The sequence below is a fragment of the Thalassophryne amazonica genome, chromosome 15 (assembly GCF_902500255.1).
Source record: "Thalassophryne amazonica chromosome 15, fThaAma1.1, whole genome shotgun sequence".
Lineage (NCBI taxonomy): Eukaryota > Metazoa > Chordata > Actinopteri > Batrachoidiformes > Batrachoididae > Thalassophryne > Thalassophryne amazonica.
Window position 1 is genome coordinate 43,235,133 of NC_047117.1, and position 22,813 is coordinate 43,257,945.

The 22,813-nt window shown below is 42.2% G+C and overlaps 1 protein-coding gene across 1 annotated transcript in view; it reads left to right on the forward strand.

The window, feature by feature from the left end:
* The window catches only part of LOC117526581, a 33,520-nt gene extending 14,322 nt beyond the window's left edge, over positions 1 to 19,198 (forward strand). Inside the window, exon 6 of the mRNA XM_034188640.1 lies at positions 18,863 to 19,198. Within this exon, the coding sequence (XP_034044531.1) occupies positions 18,863 to 19,198 (336 nt within the window). The remainder of the gene's footprint in view (positions 1 to 18,862) is intronic.
* The last annotated feature ends 3,615 nt before the right edge of the window (positions 19,199 to 22,813 follow it).

Consider the following 22,813-nt stretch of genomic DNA (forward strand, 5'->3'; position numbering starts at 1 on the left):
CGGATCCGGTACTGCTGGCGGGAAAGAGCACAAACACACAGGTAGGAATGCGACAGCACCCAGTAGAGGGAGAGGGGCGAAGCCGCCTCCACCTCTTGTTACAATGAAGCAGGAAAGGTGAGTACTTATCCGAGCAAGTTGCTTTCTGTAATCAGCTGTCCTGAAAAGGTTTAGCAAGGTTTATCAGAATCTTTAATATATGTTTGCAGAGAAGGTTACCTTAAACTCAAGGCGATATCTCGGCACTGAGGTGGAGACGCCGTCCTACTGATATACCTCCGTGCTGAGTGGAACAGCTGTGTCCAGTGATGGGTGACAGCTGTCACCCAGGCTGCTCCCATAAGGTGGCAGCGCCCTCTGGTGCCTGGAGCCCGCACTCCAGGCAGGGCGCCCTCTGGTGGTGGTGGGCCAGCAGTACCTCCTCTTCAGCGGCCCACACAACAGTGTGAAAATAAAAGCACCTGCAGCAGAATACAGAAAAGACAAAAAGCTGTGTATGTGTACGTATAACTTTGATCATGGACAAACTGGAGAGAGCTGACATTTGCCATTTGGAATGCCTATGTATTTTGGGTCAAGGATGAAACGCAACATTGACAGGACCAATATTTTGGAGGAACTATGGATATTAACCAACAACACTGAGCAATGGACATTGATAATTCAATTCTGGACTCACACACGATTCCAGCAGGGAATGCTGGAAATTGTCTATATATTAAAAGCGTGCATGTGTGCGTGCATGCTTTTAATTAGTAAGTTCAATGTAAGTACATAATATAATTGTAAATATGTTAAAATACATGGATGATACAAATGGTAAATCGACTGTATTTATATAGCACTTTTCCATCTGCATCAGATGCTCATAGCGCTTCACAATCATGCCTCACATTCACCCTAATGTCAGGGTGCTGCCATACAAGGTGCTCACTAAACACCGGGAGCAACTATAGGCTTTCAATTCAATTCAGTTATTTCCATTGTGGTTCATTTAAAAATCAAATGACAAAAAGAAAAAACCAATAACATAATAAAGTAATAATTAAATAATAATAATAATAATAATAATAGTGTGTATATGATAAGAAGATCCTAAACAATTTATAAATACATTAAGACAGTAAATTAACATTAAAAATTACATATTTAACAGGAAATAAAAGGGTTGAGTTCTTCTAAAAACTGTTGAGGTCTAAGGTTCTAAAAATGTTCTGGACTCACACGCCACTCCAACTCATTATAGAAATATTGCAAAATTTATTACCACCCTTAAAAAAATGTCAGCTAACTATTTTATAAGCACTACCCAATCTAGAGGCCATCCATCTTATCTTAGGGACCTCATAGTACCATATCACCCCAACAGAGCACTTCGCTCTCAGACTGCAGACTTACTTGTAGTTCCTAGGGTTTTTAAGAGTAGAATGGGAGGCAGAGCCTTCAGCTTTCAGGCTCCTCTCCTGTGGAACCAGCTCCCAATTCAGATCAGGGAGACAGACACCCTCTCTACTTTTAAGATTAGGCTTAAAACTTTCCTTTTTGCTAAAGCTTATAGTTAGGGCTGGATCAGGTGACCCTGAACCATCCCTTAGTTATGCTGCTATAGACTTAGACTGCTGGGGGGTTCCCATGATGCACAGTGTTTCTTTCTCTTTTTGCTCTGTATGCACCACTCTGCATTTAATCATTAGTGATTGATCTCTGCTCCCCTCCACAGCATGTCTTTTTCCTGGTTCTCTTCCTCAGCCCCAACCAGTCCCAGCAGAAGACTGCCCCTCCCTGAGCCTGGTTCTGCTGGAGGTTTCTTCCTGTTAAAAGGGAGTTTTTCCTTCCCACTGTTGCCAAGTGCTTGCTCACAGGGGGTCGTTTTGACCATTGGGGTTTTTATGTAATTATTGTATGGCCTTGCCTTACAATATAAAGCGCCTTGGGGCAACTGTTTGTTGTGATTTGGTGCTACATAAATAAAATTGATTGATTGATTGATGAGCTGTAGATTGGATAGTCCGTAATATAACGCGCTAGTTTGGTTACATTACAGATACCTGCAAGAAGGGCTGCAAGATATTTGAAAAAATTGACATTGCGATTTTGTTGCCCATGGTGATATGTACTGTGATATATGCAATATTTTTAGGATGCCCTGAAAATTCCTGAAAGCACTGCAGCACACATGCCTGAACTGTATGTGGTGCTGTAATGCTTCCACTGTGGAAGTGTTTTGTGGAAGTTCCACAAAAACCAAAGAAGAAAACTGGTATGGGGAGCTAATCAATGTCGCAGCAGAAGCTACAACTTTTTCATAGTGGCATACTGAATAAAGCCTTTTAAAAGAAAGAGTGTCAGTGCTGATAAGCTGAAATAGATTTACTGCATATTTAAAGCAAAGCAGTGTTTTCACATACTTTTAAAAACTATGTCGCTGTGTGTTAGTCCACTGGCTAATCTACAAGAAAGGAAGAGAAAGAATGCCCACTTTAAGTGAACAAAGTTTAACTATTAAGAAATGCTTTTATTCAGCCCCGATCAGAGTTTTGATCAACAGTGAACAGTAGATTTATCAATGCAGCTTTTGTTGAAAAGATGCACTCCACAGCTCAGTTTTTACACAGGTTATGTTCACATCACACATGCAGCCTGTTCACTGACTGGATTTCACAGACTGCTTGTGGCTTATGGTGCAAGAAATCTCTGAAACTTATAGCCAAGGGGGAAAAAAAAACAAAAAAAAACCTGGGAAATCAATGCAGCAGCAGAAGACTACAACATTAAAAACTGACCCATGTCTTCATTTCGGCTGGATTCATCATTATAGCCTGTGTAAAACTGTTATGCTGCGTTTACACATAACGACGATAAGTCACGAATGCCACGAAGTACACATTCTTGGCCGCTGATCACGAATGTGATTATTCGGGGCAGAGGCGTCAGGTGTCCGCAGGAACTGCTGCAACCTGTTACCACATGTTACGATTAATGGCACGTGTTGCTGGAGAATTATCAAGAACCATTACGCACGATCAAGAATAGTGTTCCGCGTTGTTGCGCGCTATTGCACGTAACAGCGCATCCTTAAGTTCCGTCACATTGTGAACGAGGTGAATTGTCTCCACACACACCCATATTCATCCAACCGAATTCAGATCGCTCCAGTTTTCAGAAGAACTTTGACTTAGGTGAAGTTAGAAAGATATTCACAGATTCGAAGTTCACGGCTCAATAGATCTGAAGAGAAACGTTGTAGAAAGACAAACACCACTAGTTTCTAACCTCAGGAAGGTAGACAATGAGCTACAACCTTATTTTTATCCATATGAGCGGTCCTCTGATCTGAAAAAAATAACACTGATCTGAACGGGCAGGCACAGAGAAACAGAAGCTTAGGGACCATCTACAAAGTGCATACATGGAAAAAAAAGACACCAGAAAATTATTGAATAAATCATTGTAATAAGGAGTGATATCACCAAATTCACTGCACACATCAGTGGGGTCCTGCTGTTATACTACAGAGCTCAGTTTGGAAAAATGCCATTATGAAAAACTTTTTTTATTATTTAAATTTTAATAGCATCAAAGTCACAAGATGTAGTGTCAACAAATTCACTGCACACAACAACTGTGTCCTGTTGATTATACCAGAGCACTCAGTTTGGGAAAAAGTAATTTTAAAAAATTTTGGAGAATTTTTCATTGATTATATTTTCCATAGCATCAAAGTCATAAGGTGTAGTGACACAAAATTTACTGCACACAACAGTGGTGTCCTGCTGATTATACTACAACACTCACTTTGGGGAAAAAGTCATTTTCAAAAATTTTAGAGAATGTTTTATTGTTAAATTTTCAATAGCATCAAAGTCATAAGGAGTAGTGACACAAAATTTACTGCACACAACAGTGGTGTCCTGCTGATTATACTACAACACTCACTTTGAAATATAGTAATAATGTATGACAATTAATGAACTAAATATGGAATTTTGGAGAATAAAATATTCTCCAAAATTTTTTAAAATTGCTTTTTTTCCAAACTGATTAAAAAAAAAAAACTCAAACCCTAGAGCCTACAATGGTGATTTGTTTTTAATTAAAAACAAAACAAAAAGTTTCCAAATAAGTGCCATTCATTTGGCTAAAAGAGACCCCTGCTGTTCAAACTGAGCACTGCTACTAAAAGGTGATGACAGAAATTATGTTTCCTTTTTGGTAGGTATAAAGACTTGAGTGACAGCATTGAGTGAAAGACAAAATCTCCAAGCCAAGTGTTGTAGTGTAAACATCATGATATGGAGTATATGTGCTGATGTTTACATCACCCTACAGCTTATAAAAGTGCTGTAGTAACTAGCAGGACACCGCTGATGTGGTGGACACCTCCCCCATCTCAACACAACCTCCTTCAAAAATCACTGTGGACCAGGTCAGAGAGCAGCCAAGCAAACTTCATCCCATGAAAGCGGCAGGCCCACGCAAGGTGTGTCCCCGACTACTGAAGACCTACGCAACTGAACTGGGAGAAACACTATGACATATCTTCTCCCTAGCCTGCAGTGAGGGAGAGTACCCACCCTCAGTTAGACTTCATGCATCCTTCCAGTTCTTTAGAAGAACCAGCCCAGCCAGCTGAATGACTTCCGACCAGTGGCACTCACTCCACACCTGATGAAGTTGGAGCGGTTCTTCCTCGACTCCCTCAAACCCCAGGTGTCTGCAGTTTTCATATAGTGCGGCTGTTGGTGTGGAGGATGCCATCCTCTACCTGCTACAAGTCCACTCACACCTGGATAATGGGAAATGGCACAATGAGGATTCTCTTCCTGGACTTCTCGAGTTCCTTCAACGCCATCCAGCCCGTTGTGCTCCAGGACAAACTGAACAGGATGCGAGTGGACCCCTGCCTGGTCACTTGGATCTCCAGCTACCTCACAGACAGACAGTATGTCAGGCTGAGGGACACCATATCTGACGTTGTAATTGACAGCACCAGCACACCCCAGGGCAGGGTGCTGGCCCTTCTTCTCTTCACCCTGTAGACCTCAGACTTCTGCTACAACTCTGAGCTGTGTCACATTCAGAAGTTCATATATGACACAACCATTGTTGGATGCATCAGGGATGACAGAGAGGAGGAGTACAGGAGCCTAGTGAAGGACTTTGCTGCCTGGTGCGACAGAAACCATCTACAGCTCAAAACCTAAAAGACAAAGGAGCTGGTCATTGACTTTAGGAAGTCCAGACCAAATCCATACCCAGTTCTGATCCAGGGAGCTGAGGTGGAGGCTGTGGATTCCTAGAAGTATCTCAGGCTGTGGCTGGACAGCAAAGTGGACTGGACAAAACACACCAACCACTTGTACAGGAAGGGACAGAGCAAGCTGGACTTTCTGAAGAGGCTGCAGCCGTTTAACAGGAAACTCCTGTGGATGTTCTACCAGTCCATAGTACCCAGTGTTCTCTTTTATACCGTGGTGTGCTGGGGGGGCATCACAACCAAGAAGGATACATCCAGGCTGGACAAACTGATCAGGTGAGCTGGCTCTGTGGTTGGCATGAAGCTGGACTCTCTGGTGACGGTGGCAGAGAAGAGAGCACTGGACAAACTACTGGATATTATGGAAGATGCCAGTCACTTTCTGCACACTGTCATTAGTAACCAGAAGAGCTTCTTCAGCCACAGACTGCTCCTTCTTAAGTGCAGGACCAACAGACGAAAAACTCCTTTGTCCCTCGGGCAATCAGACTGGAGAACTCCTCACTGGGGGAGGAGGAGTAACAGGAAGACCGATGATGGGAAGGAGAGAAACAGTAGGAGCCAGTAAACCAGTATTGATCCGTATGTCTGGTATTTATATTTATATTTACAAACTGTTTTGTTTGTTTTTTTTACTTTCACTTTTGATACTGTGTGTGCTTCTTACCCTGTGTGATGCTATACAATGCTGCTGGAGCCTCGGTTTCCCTGAGGGAGTTTTCCTAAGAGATCACAAAAAGTTCTATCTAATCTAAGCAGACGTGTGCAGGAAATTTTGTGTCACTACACCTTATGACTTTGATGCTATTGAAAATTTAAACAATAAAAATTTCTCCAAAAATTTTTAAAATTTCTTTTTCTTAAAGTGAGTGTTGTAGTATAATCAGCAGGACACCACTGTTGTGGGCAGTAAATCTTGTGTCACTACACCTTATGACTTTGATGCTATTGAAAATAAAAACAATAAAAAATTATCCAAAATGTTTTAAAATTACTTTTTCCCAAACTGAGTGCTCTGGTATAATCAACAGGACACAGTTGTTGTGTGCAGTGAATTTGTTGACACTACATCTTGTGACTTTGATGCTATTAAAATTTAAATAATAAAAAAAGTTTTTCATAATGGCATTTTTCCAAACTGAGCTCTGTAGTATAACAGCAGGACCCCACTGATGTGTGCAGTGAATTTGGTGATATCACTCCTTATTACAATGATTTATTCAATAATTTTCTGGTGTCTTTTTTTTTCCATGTATGCACTTTGTAGATGGTCCCTAAGCTTCTGTTTCTGTCGCCTGCCCGTTCAGATCAGTGTTATTTTTTTCAGATCAGAGGACCGCTCATATGGATAAAATAAGGTTGTAGCTCATTGTCTACCTTCCTGAGGTTAGAAACTAGTGGTGTTTGAATTTCTACAACGTTTCTCTTCAGATCTATTGAGCCTTGAACTTCGAATTTGTGAATATCTTTCTAACTTTACCTAAGTAGAACTTTGTGACTGCATGCGTAGTTGGGCTCTGTGCCATGGAGTGGCTCAGAGAGGAGGAGGACAGAGCCAGATGTGTGGCTTCATGCGGGTCTCGTCTCACCCATTTTCCCAAACATCAGGCACATGCAGCAGGTGGAACACCTGCAGGAGCGCGCTGAAGAGCACTCAAATTAGACTTTTAGCCAACTTGGTGTCGGCAATCAAACTGAATGCGATGCAGCAGGGTTTAATTGTGCACGCGCTTCTTCCTCCGCCGGACTGGAGGAGGTGCAGAGATGTCTGGCTGCACGTGAGTCTCCTCTCGCTCCTCTGGTTGCTCAGACTCGTTTTCCCGCTCATCGGTTACAACAGCAGGTGGAACACCTGCAGGAGCGTCCTGAGGAGCTTCAGCAGGAACTGTGGACCGACATTTGGAGCCGAGTTTGTGCGCACGTGACAGAAAACTCATTTGTCGTGGTGCGCAGTGAAATGTGACGCCGCGTTACAAGTCGTGTCAAAACTTGACAGTTTCCGTGTCACTCCGTAATAACGCGTGACAGTTTGGGCTCCAAGAACCATCACAGGAACCACTACGAACGTTGTCACGTTCTATTAAGGATCAATACTCATCAAGACGGATCAATGCGCTCAGTTGCGACCTCCACGACGTGAGACGAAATGAGGGTGGTGCGTGACATTCGTGGAAGATTTTTTGACAGGCAAAAACATGCTCCACGAATATCAAGAATATCACGCACTATTAAGAAATATATTCAGATGCGTTAAGTCACATTAAAGCCCCGGTCACAACCCAGCGTGTTTTTTTTTTTTTTTTTCGCCGTACGTTTTCTGCGGATGCCACGGCCACTACGTTTTTGTGAAAACGTACGGAGGCAGTAGCCAGAGGAGGGAGGGAGCAGGGGCGTAGGCAGAAATCACAAAATGGGTGGGACCAGAAAAAATCAGACGGGCCCAACCTTTGGGGTTGTAGGTAAGGTGTAGGTATTATAATACACCGTTTGAAAAAGTGTGCCTTGTTTGGACATCGCAAGCAATGTTATCACTTAGCCTACAGCACTGGCAAAGTGAGCACACAGACGCGACACGTCAGACACAAGTACTCTTCATGGATAATGCAAGCTGCAGTGCAGCGCCACACACACACACACACACACACACATTCAGTGCAAGTCTGGTAGCCTACTTGGCTCGGCCTAAACCCAAAACGTCAATAGGTATTTAAATAAGGCATGGTTTCAAAAATGAATTCCAAGTTTAATGATGAACACATCTCAGCCAACTGCACAGACACTGTGTGCACAGTTACACAGATGCAGTGTCAGACACAAGCACCCCATGGACAATGCAAGCAGCAACGCAATGCTTAGTCATGTAAAGTCCTTAAAAAAAAAATCTAAATATATCCGCAACATGAAAACAGGTTGGCTCAGCGGCCAAATTAAAAACCATCAGAACGGACACCAACATGATTCGTGGCAGTTGCAATATAATAATAACAATTAGGCCTATTTAGAAGAAAAAGTAATTAATGATCTCACACTTACATTTGATGAATCCTTTTAATGCTCCAGCAGGAGACGACGGGGTTTTTGTTGAACTCTCTTATCACGTCATCACAGTCCAACGATTCACTCAGTTTTCTTTCAAGGGAGAGTGCATTCAGTCTGTGAGTGAACATGGCTGTTCTGCTGGATGTTTTTATCCCATTAACAGTAGAAAACAGCCGTTCGACAGCGCATGTTGTTATTGGCATTGTGATGAGGGCCGGCAGAAGACTATTTATATGAGGAAAAATGTGGTCCCTCGTGTATCGCGGGAATTACGTTCAAAAATAACCCGCGATAAACAAAATCCGCGAAGTAGTCAGCGCTATTTTTTACACTTATTATAGATGTTTTAAGGCTGTAAAACCCCTCACTACACACTTTTCTCAAACAGGCATTAACATTTTCTCACTTTTCTCTCCTGTGTCAACACTCTTTTTTCTTCTGTGCAAGAAGATTATAAACAGACACACACAGAACACAATGCGCGTGCTCTCCCTTCGCTCACTGCCTCTGGAGGTACGGATGCGGGACCCGCAAAGAATCCAAGTCCTCTCTCGGTGGCCACGGAGCTCTGCGTCTGCGCTCAACATCTGGATCAAAACAGCGACCGTATCTCTGGACCTGTTGCCAGATTTGGCGCAATTCCGCACAGCAGACAGGAGGAGGTGGCCTGCAGCTGCATTTACTGAGCCTGCAGAAAGCGCATCGGAGGCAGTGAGAGCAATCGCCGTGATGCCGACCGGTGCCGCGAACGTCCCGCCTGATAAGGACGCAGAACACAATGCGCCGTTTAAAAAAAAAATGCATGCAAAATTGCACAAAAAAAATCAGCGAAACTGCGAGGCCGCGAAACGTGAACGAGGGACCACTGTACTCTGAAAATGAATTAATAAAAATCACAGAAGATGAACCAGATTTTTTTGACAAAATTTATTAATTGTCGCTCAGTGCTAATGCAGTACCATATCATAGGAATACAATGAGACAACGACAGATGACTGTCGAATGTCGACTCAGCCCTCTCATTGGATGGGGTGGGCCTGGCTGACAAGTGGGCGGGCCCAGCCAGGCCCATCCAGGCCCACCCTTGGCTACGCGTAAGGGAGGGAGTACGTTCAAAGCACGTCTTGTAACGATAAAGAGAGTTGACAATAAAGCTGTGTGTGTGTATGTGTGTGTGTGTGTGTGTGTGTGTGTCTGGGGGGGGGGTCGGCTTTTCTTTTTTATGAGCGGGACCGGAGCGGCAGGTGTTTTTCGGCGTCGGTGGCATGTCCAGCCTGCAGCGGTCAGTTGTACGAGTGTTTACTTCCCTCGAAAAGTAACAGCTGGACAGAAAGTTACAGACTGAAGCTGTGGAGTGTGTGTGTTGCTGACGTTTGGAAATAAAGTCCAAGTTCAAGTGAGAAGCTGCGTTGTGCATGCATGTCTGTCGGCCTCCATAGTATGCGGTGAGTGCCGTAATCCGTACTGCCTACGTACGGATTTGGTTAATTCAATAGTAATTGAATGAAAATGTGCTGCTTTGAATCCGTACTGAGGCAGTACTCACAACGTGTGTCATCTACTGCTGGTGAATCCGCAGCCTGACCGCAGCGAAAGTTCTGCATGCACTAAAACCTCTACGGCGTGTCTGCGTGCTCCTAAATTCGTACTAAGGCAGTACTTACGGATCTCCAAATTTAGCCCATGTTTTTGCAAGTAGATTGCACGCACGTGCAAGTACGGCGGGTGGTGACCATGGCTTAAGAATGTCAGGAATGTGTCACGAATGACAGAAAAATGACATTCGTAATGCGTCTTGGTTATGTGTAAACGCACCTTTATCAATAGAAGGCGCCCTTGTTTTGGAAGACGCCATTTGGAAATACTTTAATTCCTTATCGTGGAAATTGCTTGTGAATAAACAGTGTTTTTAAAGTAGTTCCCTTGGTGTTATAATATGGTGCTTTGGTTGTGTTGTTTTTGTCCACCAAAACCAGTACTTTTTTTTCAGTTGAGAATGTGATGTGTGCAGCGAGGGGGAAGGTGTACATCATGCACTCGCATTACCAGGATCTTTTATTCAATAAACTCAAAAGTTTTTTTGTCGGTTAGTCATAAAAAACAAAATCATATTTTTACCCCTATCACTTTGCAATGTAAATGTGCGTGCATAATTTAATTATGCCATATTCCATGCCCTGAAAATCGCAGACACGCACATCAAGATCGTGATGTTCAAACAATATATTATATAGCCTACTTGCAAGACCCCAGGTATACACATTTGTATGTTTTACAGCATGTACTGATGAGGGTTAATAAACAAACACAACTAATTAATGAATTTGTTATGAGATGAAAGGGTTCTTATTAATAAAACAGCGTGTGTATACTAAGGGGTTTAATACACCTTCCGCTGCTACTTGGACACATCATCAGTGAAGAACCCAGGGTCACTGGGTGTTTCAGGTCTTTAATCTTCATACACCCTCACCTAGGTGACCCAGCGGAGGTTGATCAGGCCCCGGCTTGTGTCCAAGTGGTAAGTTGTTCCACTTCAGATCCACAGCCACCCTGAGGCCCTCTCTGCAGCCTCTAGCGTGTTCTTGATAGCTCTTTTTGCCTGCAGTCCTTTCACTCCAAGGTGTTTGAGGGTGCGCAGCAATGAATGGCCAGCAAAGCCTCAGCACCCGATCTCAACCGGTTCGCAACAGGCTTTCCAGCCATTGCTCTGGCATTATCTGATGAGCTCATCGTACTTGGCCCTCTTTTGCTCACTAAAAGTGTACTTGTGAACAAAAGCCAAAAATGCAATATGAACAACAACAACAAAAAAAAATCTTATTTAACAACGTGCTTGTACAGTCTCTTTATAAATCACCAGGAATTCTCCCTACCACGTATCGGTGTTGTATGGCTGGGGGGCCTGGCTGCCTTTTTGTTTCTGTCTTTTGTTTTTCCTTCCAGGTGGCTTGCATTTGGGACTGAGTGGCTGTGTTGCTGAGGTTATCAGGACCTCACCCTGATCACCTGCGGCTCGTCAGGACTCACAGCTGAGGTGCATCTATATGGATTGGAACATGGTGACATTTAAGACTGGAGTATACAGTGTGTATTTGCCAGAGACTCGACCTTGTGACTAGACGGGTGAGATCGTCGTCTCGGGAGCCATCTCATCATCAGTGGATGCAGAGAACGTCCAGGGTTTGATGCACGGTCTGTGAAAGAGGAGGGGGTGAGGTCTCACGCTCGTCAGCACACTTCCTGAGGTACGTTAGATTTTGTGACTAACATTTATACAGTCAGTAAATGTGGTGTCCCTCACACTTTATTATATTGAGCTGTATGTTAGTCATGTATCGGCTTCCACTGCAGTGGAGTTTTGTGAACTGGATGTTCCATGCCTGCAGGTTGGGAAGCTGATTAGTAATCAAGCCAGGAAATGTTTGCTGTTTGTACACCTTTAAGTGTTCTCTCTGTGTGTAGAGTGTGGACTCACATAATGGTTCCTTCTTTCACAGACTCGGTTTGTTGCGGCCACCTGGGGGGTGTCGGCGGGGTCCTTGGGTCCGAACAGCTTCTGGCTCCGGACCGTTAGCGCTGCTGGGAGCGCACCACGCCAGACCGCACTTTCTTTTGTTATTTTTTGTATCACTGTTATGTATTAAGTTCAGTTAGCCTTTGTACCGTGCTCTGCTTATTTCATACTGGGTCCTTCAAATGCTGGTCGGTTCTCCGAGCTGCGTCCGACACATAACAGTCGGTATTTAGGTACCACCATACGGTGCACACTATTTGTTTTGAATTTAAATTTTCCAATGTTGGCCAAAACAGTGTATTTCTGGCTCTGGCTCCTTTGTTACCCATAAAGTATTCAGAAAGCTAGTGCTATCATATCTTGGGGAAAACAAAAAAACATATCAAATACATCCAAATTGGATTGGGTAAGCACAAACAATGTAGTAATAAATACATACACTGAAGCACAGTGACATCCCACCGATTTTACTTCACCTGTGTATGTGTACAGCAGCCATGTATTGTACTGCTGTTTGGCATTGTTCTGGCTTCACACAGCTTCGTATGTAAACAAAGTCATTGTCCTCTTCAATACTTTGAATTCTGTGAGTTCCACATGGCGGTCAGGAAACATCCGACAGCCATCGTCATATTTGTGTTGCTTGATTCTTTCATTTGTCCATCCATGGTCAATAAGCAGGTAACATCACTAACACAAAGGGCTAGTAGCAGTTTCAAGTTCCGTGTCTATGTCATAGCTCTCCTGGTGAGATCGTGAACGGAGCTGTCTGCCATCATCACTTGCTGTTGCTTTCTCTCTGACTCTTCCTGGTCACACGTCTCCAAACTTAGATAAACCATTGCGGTTTTCCCCGCAGTACTCACCAGCTCCCCCCATAGTTGTCGAATTCAGAGAAATTTTTTCAGCTGTAGGACTGTCATATTCTTGAACTTTTTGTGCTCCTCCATGACAAGAGACTTGGAGATAACACATGTGAAAGTAGCAGTAAACAAACACTAAAAATAATTCCAAAATAAAGCACATTAGCCAGGCATTGTTAAGCAAAAATCATCACAGTATTAATGTTATTGGAAGTATGTTGATTGGATTAAAAAAAAATGTGTAGATGATGTCAGCTCTTCCCAGTTTGTCCGTGACTGAAGTTATACAAACACATGCATGCACGTTAGCATACATATACACATACATAGAGGCCACGTAGCTTTTAATATATAGACAATTTACCACCACCTGCTGGAATGGCATGTGAGTCCAGAATGTTTTTAGAATCTTCGACTTTAGACCTCAAACAGTTTTAGAAGAATAACTCAGTCCTTTTATTTCCTGTTAATTATGTAATTTTTAATGTTAATTTACTGTCTTAATGTATTTATAAATTGTTTAGGTTCTTGTTATTATATACAGACTATTATGGCTATTATTATTATTATTATTTCTATATTGTCAATTGATTTTTAAATGGACCACAATGGAAATACGTTTTTTGACTTTCTTATGTCATCCATGTATTTTTAACGTATTTACAATTATATTATGTACTTATATTGAACATATTAAGCAAAAGCATGCCTGCTTTCAATATGTAGTTGATTTAACACCCCCTGCTAGATTGGCATGTTATTCCAGAATGTAAATATCAATGTCCATTGTTCAGTGTTGTTAGCTAATATATGTAGCTTCTCTAAAAATATTAGTCCTATCAACACCATTCATCCTTGACCCAAAATACATAAGGATAACAAATGCCAACTGTCAGCTCTCCACAGTTTGTGAGTGATCAAAATTCCACGCACACATGCAGAGCTTCTTCTTTTCTGCATTCTGCTGTAAACAGGAGCTTTCAATTTGACAAACAGAGATGGTGGCAGAAGACATTAAAAGCACTAAACTTTTCACTTATGGTCCCAGGAGAATGACACTAAGTCACTCATGGTAACAACAACATAACACTTAACTAAACTGAGTAAACAAATTGAACTACATAAACACCTAAATCAATAACACTAACAACACTGTTAAAATACCATGAACCACAATAACAACATTTAAATCCCCCAAACCCTAAACTCCCATGGTGCATTGCAGCACAATGCCCATTGTTTACTGGTTATTTAAAATCACTAATTTTTCAAACATTATTTGTCCTATCAACTTTCCATTTTAACAGCATTTATTCTTGACCCAAAATGCATAAGTATACCAAGCAGCAAATGTCAGCTCTCCCTAGTTTTGCTGTGATCAAAGCCATACACACACACGCACACAGAGGCCACTTGGCTATTATAATATAGATTGAACTATGTTAAAAGCTCTAGAAAAGCTGTCTGTGTTATGGCTGAGCCAATAAATGATTTGAACACAAAATGAAGGGAGCTGTGGTGAAAACAAGGTAACTATTTTATTAGGCCTCAGAGTAAATGACTATTGCAGATGATTGCGGAGGAGACACCAGAGCAGGGGGAACAGGCTTGATGGGAGACAGGAATGCTGGACCCAGGGAGCACAAGAGAAAAGTCAGTTATGGGCAAACACCAAGGCATGATAAACACAGACGATGCAGTTATCTAGACAGAGAACATTAGACCAGGTAACACAAAGCTGTACTGAGTTTCTGGCGAGTGTGGAGTGAAAAGACCAGGACTTAAGTACAGGTGAAAATGACTCTGGGCAGGTGTGGCAAATCAACTCCTTGATGTGGCACCTGGGGAAACAGAAAGGGAGGGGAAGCAGAGCAGAGCAAACACCAAAGCAGCACAACAGTCCCTTAAATGTGTTTATCCTGAAGTATTTAAATAATGTGTAGGTTAAAGCCTTTCCATAATGTGATGGCTGCTTTAGAAAAGAGCAACAGTGCTTAGTGAGTGAATTGTAATCTTGTTCAGCAGGAGAATAATTTGGTGTTTTCTTAGCTGTCTTATTTGGCCTTTAAAGCTAGGATGTGATTGCAAAAGGGTTTCTATAAAAAAGGTAGATGGTAAACAGCTTATGATTTGGGCATGAAAATTTTTAGTCAGAAGATTTTTTTTTTTTTTTTTTTTTTTTTTTGCTTTAATCCCTGAGTCTGCAAGAGTGAAGGGGAAAATCTACAAGACAGTAGTGAGATGGTGGCACTAACAAAAAGATAGGAGGCAAAGCTGGAGATGTTGCGATTCTCTTTGAGAATGAGAATGGACAGGATCAGGAATGAACATATCAGAGGGACAACCCAGGTCCGATGCTTTGGAGACAAATTCAGAGATGCTTAGAGATGGTTTGGACATGTGCAGAGGAGGGACTCAGGGTATACTGTATACGTAGGGACAAGGATGCTGAGGATGGAGCCACCATGCAGAAGGAGAAGAGAGAGAGGCCAAAGAGGAGGTTTATGAATGTGGTGAGGACATGATGCAGGTGGTCGGTGTGACAGAGGAAGATGCAGATGACAGTCTTAGATGGAGACTATTATTTCCTGGGACACTTTGGACTTGATTAGGTCTCTGAATAAGCACTCCTGACACAGCATACTCACCGGACATGTCACCCATTGAGCATGTTTGGGATGCTCTGGACCGGCGTATACGACAGCGTGTACCAGTTCCTGCCATTATCCAGCAGCTTCGCACAGCCATTGAAGAGGAGTGGACCAACATTCCACAGGCCACAATTGACAACCTGATCAACTCTATGCGAAGGAGATGTGTTGCACTGCATGAGGCAAATGGTGCACCTTTCAGAGTGGCCTTTTATTGTGGGCAGTCTAAGGCACACCTGTGCACTAATCATGGTGTCTAATGTGCGTGTTTCTTCCTGTTAAAAGGGAGTTTTTCCTTCCCACTGTCGCCAAGTGCTTGCTCACAGGGGGTCGTTTTGACCGTTGGGGTTTTTACGTAATTATTGTATGGCCTTGCCTTACAATATAAAGCGCCTTGGGGCAACTGTTTGTTGTGATTTGGCGCTATATAAATAAAATTGATTGAATTGATTGATTGATTAATCAGCATCTTGATATGGCACACCTGTGAGGTAGGATGGATTATCTCAGCAAAGGAGAAGTGCTCACTATCACAGATTTAGACTGGTTTGTGAACAATATTTGAAGGAAATGGTGATATTGTGTATGTGGAAAAAGTTTTAGATCTTTGAGTTCATCTCATACAAAATGGGAGCAAAACCAAAAGTGTTGCGTTTATATTTTTGTTGAGTATACATATACGAGGGCTGTCAATAAAGTAACGGTCCTTTTTATTTTTTTCAAAAACTATATGGATTTCATTCATATGTTTTTACGTCAGACACGCTTGAACCCTCGTGCACATGCGTGAGTTTTTCCACGCCTGTCGGTGACGTCATTCGCCTGTGAGCACTCCTTGTGGGAGGAGTCGTCCAGCCCCTCGTCGGAATTCCTTTGTCTGAGAAGTTGCTGAGAGACTGGCGCTTTGTTTGATCAAAAATTTTTCTAAACCTGTGAGACACATCGAAGTGGACACGGTTCGAAAAATGAAGCTGGTTTTCAGTGAAAATTTTAACGGCTGATGAGAGATTTTGAGGTGATACTGTCGCTTTAAGGACTTCCCACGGTGCGAGACGTCGCTCAGCGCTCTCAGCCGCCGTCATCAGCCTGTTCAAGCTGAAAACCTCCACATTTCAGGCTCTATTGATCCAGGACGTCGTGAGAGAACAGAGAAGTTTCAGAAGAAGTCGGTTTCAGCATTTTATCCTGATATTCCACTGTTAAAGGAGATTTTTTTAATGAAAGACGTGCGGACGGGTCCGCGCGTCGGGACGCAGCCGACGCAGTGCGGCGGCACAGGAAAAACACCTCCGTGTTGATAACCATTTGTTAAAATCCAGGCGGCTTTTGATGGCTTTCAGTGGAGTGAGTATATGAGAAATTGTTTAACAGGCAGGACATGTTCCAACTTGTCCTTAAGGCTTTCAACAGTGGTGTTTTTCCTGTGGCGGAGCGTCGCTGTTCTCTCACGACGTCCTGGATCAATAGAACCTGAAATGTGGAGGTTTTCAGCTTGAACAGGCTGACAACAGCGGCTGAGAGCGCTGCACGACGTCTCGCACCGTGGGAAGTCCTTAAAGCGACAGAATCACCTCAAAATCTCTCATCAGCCGTTAAAATTTTCACTGAAAACCAGCTTAATTTTTCGAACCGTGTCCACTTCGATGTGTCTCACAGGTTTAGAAAAAATTTTGATCAAACAAAGCGCCAGTCTCTCAGCAACTTCTCAGACAAAGGAATTCCGACGAGGGGCTGGACGACTGCTCCCACAAGGCGTGCCCACAGGCGAATGACGTCACCGACAGGCGTGGAAAAACTCACGCATGCGCACGAGGGTTCAAGCATGTCTGACGTAAAAACATATGAATGAAATCCATATAGTTTTTGAAAAAAATAAAAAGGACCGTTACTTTATTGACAGCCCACGTATATATAGTGAGGCAAATAAGTATTTGATCCACTGTCAATTTTGTAAGTTTTCCCACAAACAAAGAATGGAGAGGTCTGTAATTTTTATTGTAGGTACACTTCAACTGTGAGAGACAGAATCTAAAAAACAACAAGAACAACAAAACAAATCAGAAAATCAGATTGTATGATTTTTAAATAATTAATTTGCATTTTATTGCATGAAATAAGTATTTGATCCCCTACCAACCAGGAAGAATTCTGCCTCTCGCAGACCTGTTAATTTTTCTCTAAGAAGACCTCCTCTTTACCTGTATTAATTGCACCTGTTTGAACTCGTTACCTGTATAAAAGACACCTGTCCACACACTCAATCAATCACACTGCAACCTGTCCTAGGCTACAGGAAAATAGGCAAGCAGCTTGGTGAGAAGAAAACAACTGTTGGTGTAATTATTAGAAGATGGAAGAAACACAAGATGACTGGGGCTCCATGTAAGATCTTGCCCGTTGGGATAAGGATGAGTCTGAGAAAGCCCAGAACTACACGGGAGAACTTGGTCAATGACCTGAAGAGAGCTGGGACCACAGTCGCAAAGATTACATTAGTAACACACGACGTGTTACTATGTGTTACTATGGTTACTCATGGTTTAAAATCCTGCAGGGCAGCAAGGTCCCCTTGCTCAAGCCAGCACATGTCTTGGCCTGTTTGAAGTTCACCAGTGACCATCTGGATGATCTAGAGGAGGGTTGGGAGAAGGTCATGTGGCCAGATGAGACCAAAATAGAGCTTTTTGGAATCAACTCCACTTGCCGTGTTTGAAGGATGAGAACAACCCCAAGAACACTATCCCAATCGTGACGCATGGGGGTGGAAACATCATTTTTGGGGGTGTTTTTCTGCAAAGGGGACAGGACGACTGCACTGTATTGAAAGGAGGATGAATGGGGTCATGTATGTATTCCCTCAGTAAGAGCATTGATGATGGGTCATGGCTGGGTCTTCCAGCATGACAATGACCCAAAACACACAGTCAGGACAACTAATGAGTGGCTCTGGAAGAAGCATTTCAAGGTCCTGGAGTGGCCTAACCAGTCTTCAGACCTGAACTCAGTAGAAAATCTTTGGAGGGAGGTGAAACTGGAAACCTGAAGTATCTGGAAATGATCTGTATGGAGGAGTGGACCAAAATCCCCGCTGCAGTGTGCAAACTTGGTCAAGGATGACAGGAAATGTCTGACTTCTGTAATTGCCAACAATGGTTTTTCTATTGTATCAAATACTTATTTCATGCAATAAAATGCAAATTAATTATTTAAAAATCATACAATGTGATTTTCTGATTTTTTTTTTATATTCTGTCTCTCATAGTTGAAGTGTACCTACAATAAAAATTACAGACCTCTCTATTCATTGTAGGTGGGAAAAACTTGCAAAATTGACAGTGGATCAAATACTTATTTACCTCACTGTAAACAGTTATTAGAATTAATAATAACAAGAATGAACATGTGATTTTTTTTTTTGCCATATAAATTGCACCAGAGTGTAAGACACAGGACCTAACTAGGTTAAAAAAGTGACTATAGAAAATGTGGTACTTTATGAAACAACTCCCATTCATTATCAATGTTCAACCTACAGACATCCTCGGACTATGAGACGATGATGCCCGGTGTCAGAAATGAACCAGAGCTGTGCAGTCATCCCTCAGCTTTACCGCCCCCACCTGACCTCTGCTCCCACGTCACATCAAAGTACCAGGAATCCACTGTCAGTGTGGGCCACTATGAGAGCGTGGATTTAGACGAAGCGGCACACATCTGCCACTACCAACATCTGGATCTCAGCCTGCTGGAGGAGCACATCTACCACAGCCTTCATACAAACAGCGAACCTAAAGAAGCATCTGTAGAAGTGAAAACACAGGATACTGGCACAAATGTCACAATGTTTTCTGAGTCACAAAAAAGTGACTGATACTGTGCAACAAATATTCTACAAAACATTCTGTCTAAATCAAACAAGTACAGTGTCAAATAACTCACTACAGGTCAGAACTCTTATTGTTAGTGTGAATTCAACAAAGAGGCGTTAGATTAGTGCTTTTGTACTTTTCAAAAACAAAAAACTCATCCATGGATCTGTTATGGTTTGCAAATTCTGAAAGGGCCGTACTCTTCTGTCATTTCTTTATGCATGCTTTATTTGAAATTGCTTTTAATGGAATTACATGATTATAGATACAAAATAAATGACTAATGACTAATCACTAATGAAAAAAAGTTGAATGCAAGACAGAGTGCAATGAATCAGTGAGTTGATGATGAAAATTAGTGATGATTCCAGTGGTACCAAGAAGAGATCTCGTTACAAAAATATTCAGTCATCACCTTACGTAACTGGTAAGTGTCCAAGTCTCACAACTATACAGTAAAACAGGAAGAACCAGAAATACTTCATATACTGTAATTTCCTTGCAAAGATATTGGCATTACTAAGGAGGGCAACTAAGGAGGGGCTCCGTAAGAAGCATTTCAAGGTCCTGAAGTGGCTTGGCCAGTCTCCACAACTCAATAGAAAATCTTTGGAGGGAGCTGAAACTCCAAACCTGAAAGATTTGGAGAAGATCTGTATGGACGAGTGGACCAAAATCACTGCTGCAGTGTGTGCAAACCTGGTGAAAAACTACAGGAAATGTTAGACCTCTGTAATTGCAAACAAAGGCTACTGTACCAAATATTAATACTGATTTTCACAGGTGTTCAAATACTTGCAGCACTTATTTGCAGCAGCAACAATGCAAATTAATTATTAAGAAATCATACATTGTGATTTCCAGATTTTTTTTTTTTTTTTTTTTTTAGATTATGTCTCTCACAGTGGACATGCACCTAAGATGAAAATTTCAGACCCCTCCATGATTTCTAAGTGGGAGAACTTGCAAAATCGCAGGGTGTTCAAATACTTATTTCCCTCACTGTATATATATATATATATATATATATATATATATATATATATATATATATATATATATATATAAAATCAGTCTTTTTCCTTTAGTCGAAGGGAAACAATAAAATTACGAGGAGTGGTCCATAACACTTACTTTATTAACACTCGCAATTATCAGTCCTACCAGATTCCAGAAGACAGCTTGCCTCTACTGGTGGTTGGCTCACTGTGGTATTGTATCACTTCCTGTTCCGGAGCACAGCGGTGTTTTGCTGTATCTGTTAGCTGTTTAATCTGCGCAGTTAGATTGATCTAGTTATCTAGATAACGATTTGTTTCACAGTGTAATCTTCACGTGCCTTAACTAAAGCACTCCTTCTGCTGAATCACCTCTAAATTATTTACACATTATTCACTTTGCGTGTTTTTAGGAATCCGCTAGCTTAGCACAGCTACTAGCTCTTAGCCGGTTTAGCATGGCAGCTTCTCCTGTCTCTCCCGCACTTTTCTGCTCTGGGTGTGAAATGTTTAGTTATTCCTCGGCCTCCTTTAGCAGTAACGGTACTTGTAATAAGTGTAGCTTATTCATAGCTTTGGAGGCCAGGCTGGGCGAATTGGAGACTCGGCTCTGCACCGTGGAAAATTCTACAGCTAGCCAGGTCCCTGTAGTCGGTGCGGACCAAGGTAGCTTAGCCGCCGTTAGTTCCCCTCTGGCAGATCCCGAGCAGCCGGGAAAGCAGGCCGACTGGGTGACTGTGAGGAGGAAGCGTAGTTCTAAACAGAAGCCCCGTGTACACCGCCAACCCGTTCACATTTCTAACCGTTTTTCCCCACTCGACAACACACCCACCGAGGATCAAACTCTGGTTATTGGCGACTCTGTTTTGAGAAATGTGAAGTTAGCGACACCAGCAACCATAGTCGATTGTCTTCCGGGGGCCAGAGCAGGCGACATTGAAGGAAATTTGAAACTGCTGGTTAAGGCTAAACGTAAATTTGGTAAGATTGTAATTCACGCCGGCAGTAATGACACCCGGTTACACCAATCGGAGGTCACTAAAATTAACATTGAATCGGTGTGTAACTTTGCAAAAACAATGTCCCCAATCGGACCGGGAGTGACATGTTTAGCCACATGTTCTCCTTGAATTGCTGGCTGTCTGAGTGGTGTCCAAAAAATGAGGTGGGCTTCATAGATAATTGGCAAAGCTTCTGGGGAAAACCTGGTCTTGTTAGGAGAGATGGCATCCATCCCACTTTGGATGGAGCAGCTCTCATTTCTAGAAATCTGGCCAATTTTCTTAAATCCTCCAAACCGTGACTATCCAGGGTTGGGACCAGGAAGCAGAGTTGTAGTCTTACACACCTCTCTGCAGCTTCTCTCCCCCTGCCATCCCCTCATTACCCCATCCCCGTAGAGACGGTGTCTGCTCCCAGACCACCAATAACCAGCAAAAATCTATTTAAGCATAAAAATTCAAAAAGAAAAAATAATATAGCACCTTCAACTGCACCACAGACTAAAACAGTTAAATGTGGTCTATTAAACATTAGGTCTCTCTCTTCTAAGTCCCTGTTGGTAAATGATATAATAATTGATCAACATATTGATTTATTCTGCCTAACAGAAACCTGGTTACAGCAGGATGAATATGTTAGTTTAAATGAGTCAACACCCCCGAGTTACACTACCTGTCAGAATGCTTGTAGCACGGGCCGAGGCGGAGGATTAGCAGCAATCTTCCATTCCAGCTTATTAATTAATCAAAAACCCAGACAGAGCTTTAATTCATTTGAAAGCTTGACTCTTAGTCTTGTCCATCCAAATTGTAAGTCCCAAAAACCAGTTTTATTTGTTATTATCTATCGTCCACCTGGTCGTTACTGTGAGTTTCTCTGTGAATTTTCAGACCTTTTGTCTGACTTAGTGCTTAGCTCAGATAAGATAATTATAGTGGGCGATTTTAACATCCACACAGATGCTGAGAATGACAGCCTCAACACTGCATTTAATCTATTATTAGACTCTATTGGCTTTGCTCAAAATGTAAATGAGTCCACCCACCACTTTAATCATATCTTAGATCTTGTTTTGACTTATGGTATGGAAATAGAAGACTTAACAGTATTCCCTGAAAACTCCCTTCTGTCTGATCATTTCTTAATAACATTTACATTTACTCTGATGGACTACCCAGCAGTGGGGAATAAGTTTCATTACACTAGAAGTCTTTCAGAAAGCGCTGTAACTAGGTTTAAGGATATGATTCCTTCTTTATGTTCTCTAATGCCATATACCAACACAGTGCAGAGTAGCTACCTAAACTCTGTAAGTGAGATAGAGTATCTCGTCAATAGTTTTACATCCTCATTGAAGACAACTTTGGATGCTGTAGCTCCTCTGAAAAAGAGAGCTTTAAATCAGAAGTGCCTGACTCCGTGGTATAACTCACAAACTCGTAGCTTAAAGCAGATAACCCGTAAGTTGGAGAGGAAATGGCGTCTCACTAATTTAGAAGATCTTCACTTCGCCTGGGAAAAGAGTCTGTTGCTCTATAAAAAAGCCCTCGGTAAAGCTAGGACATCTTTCTACTCATCACTAATTGAAGAAAATAAGAACAACCCCAGGTTTCTTTT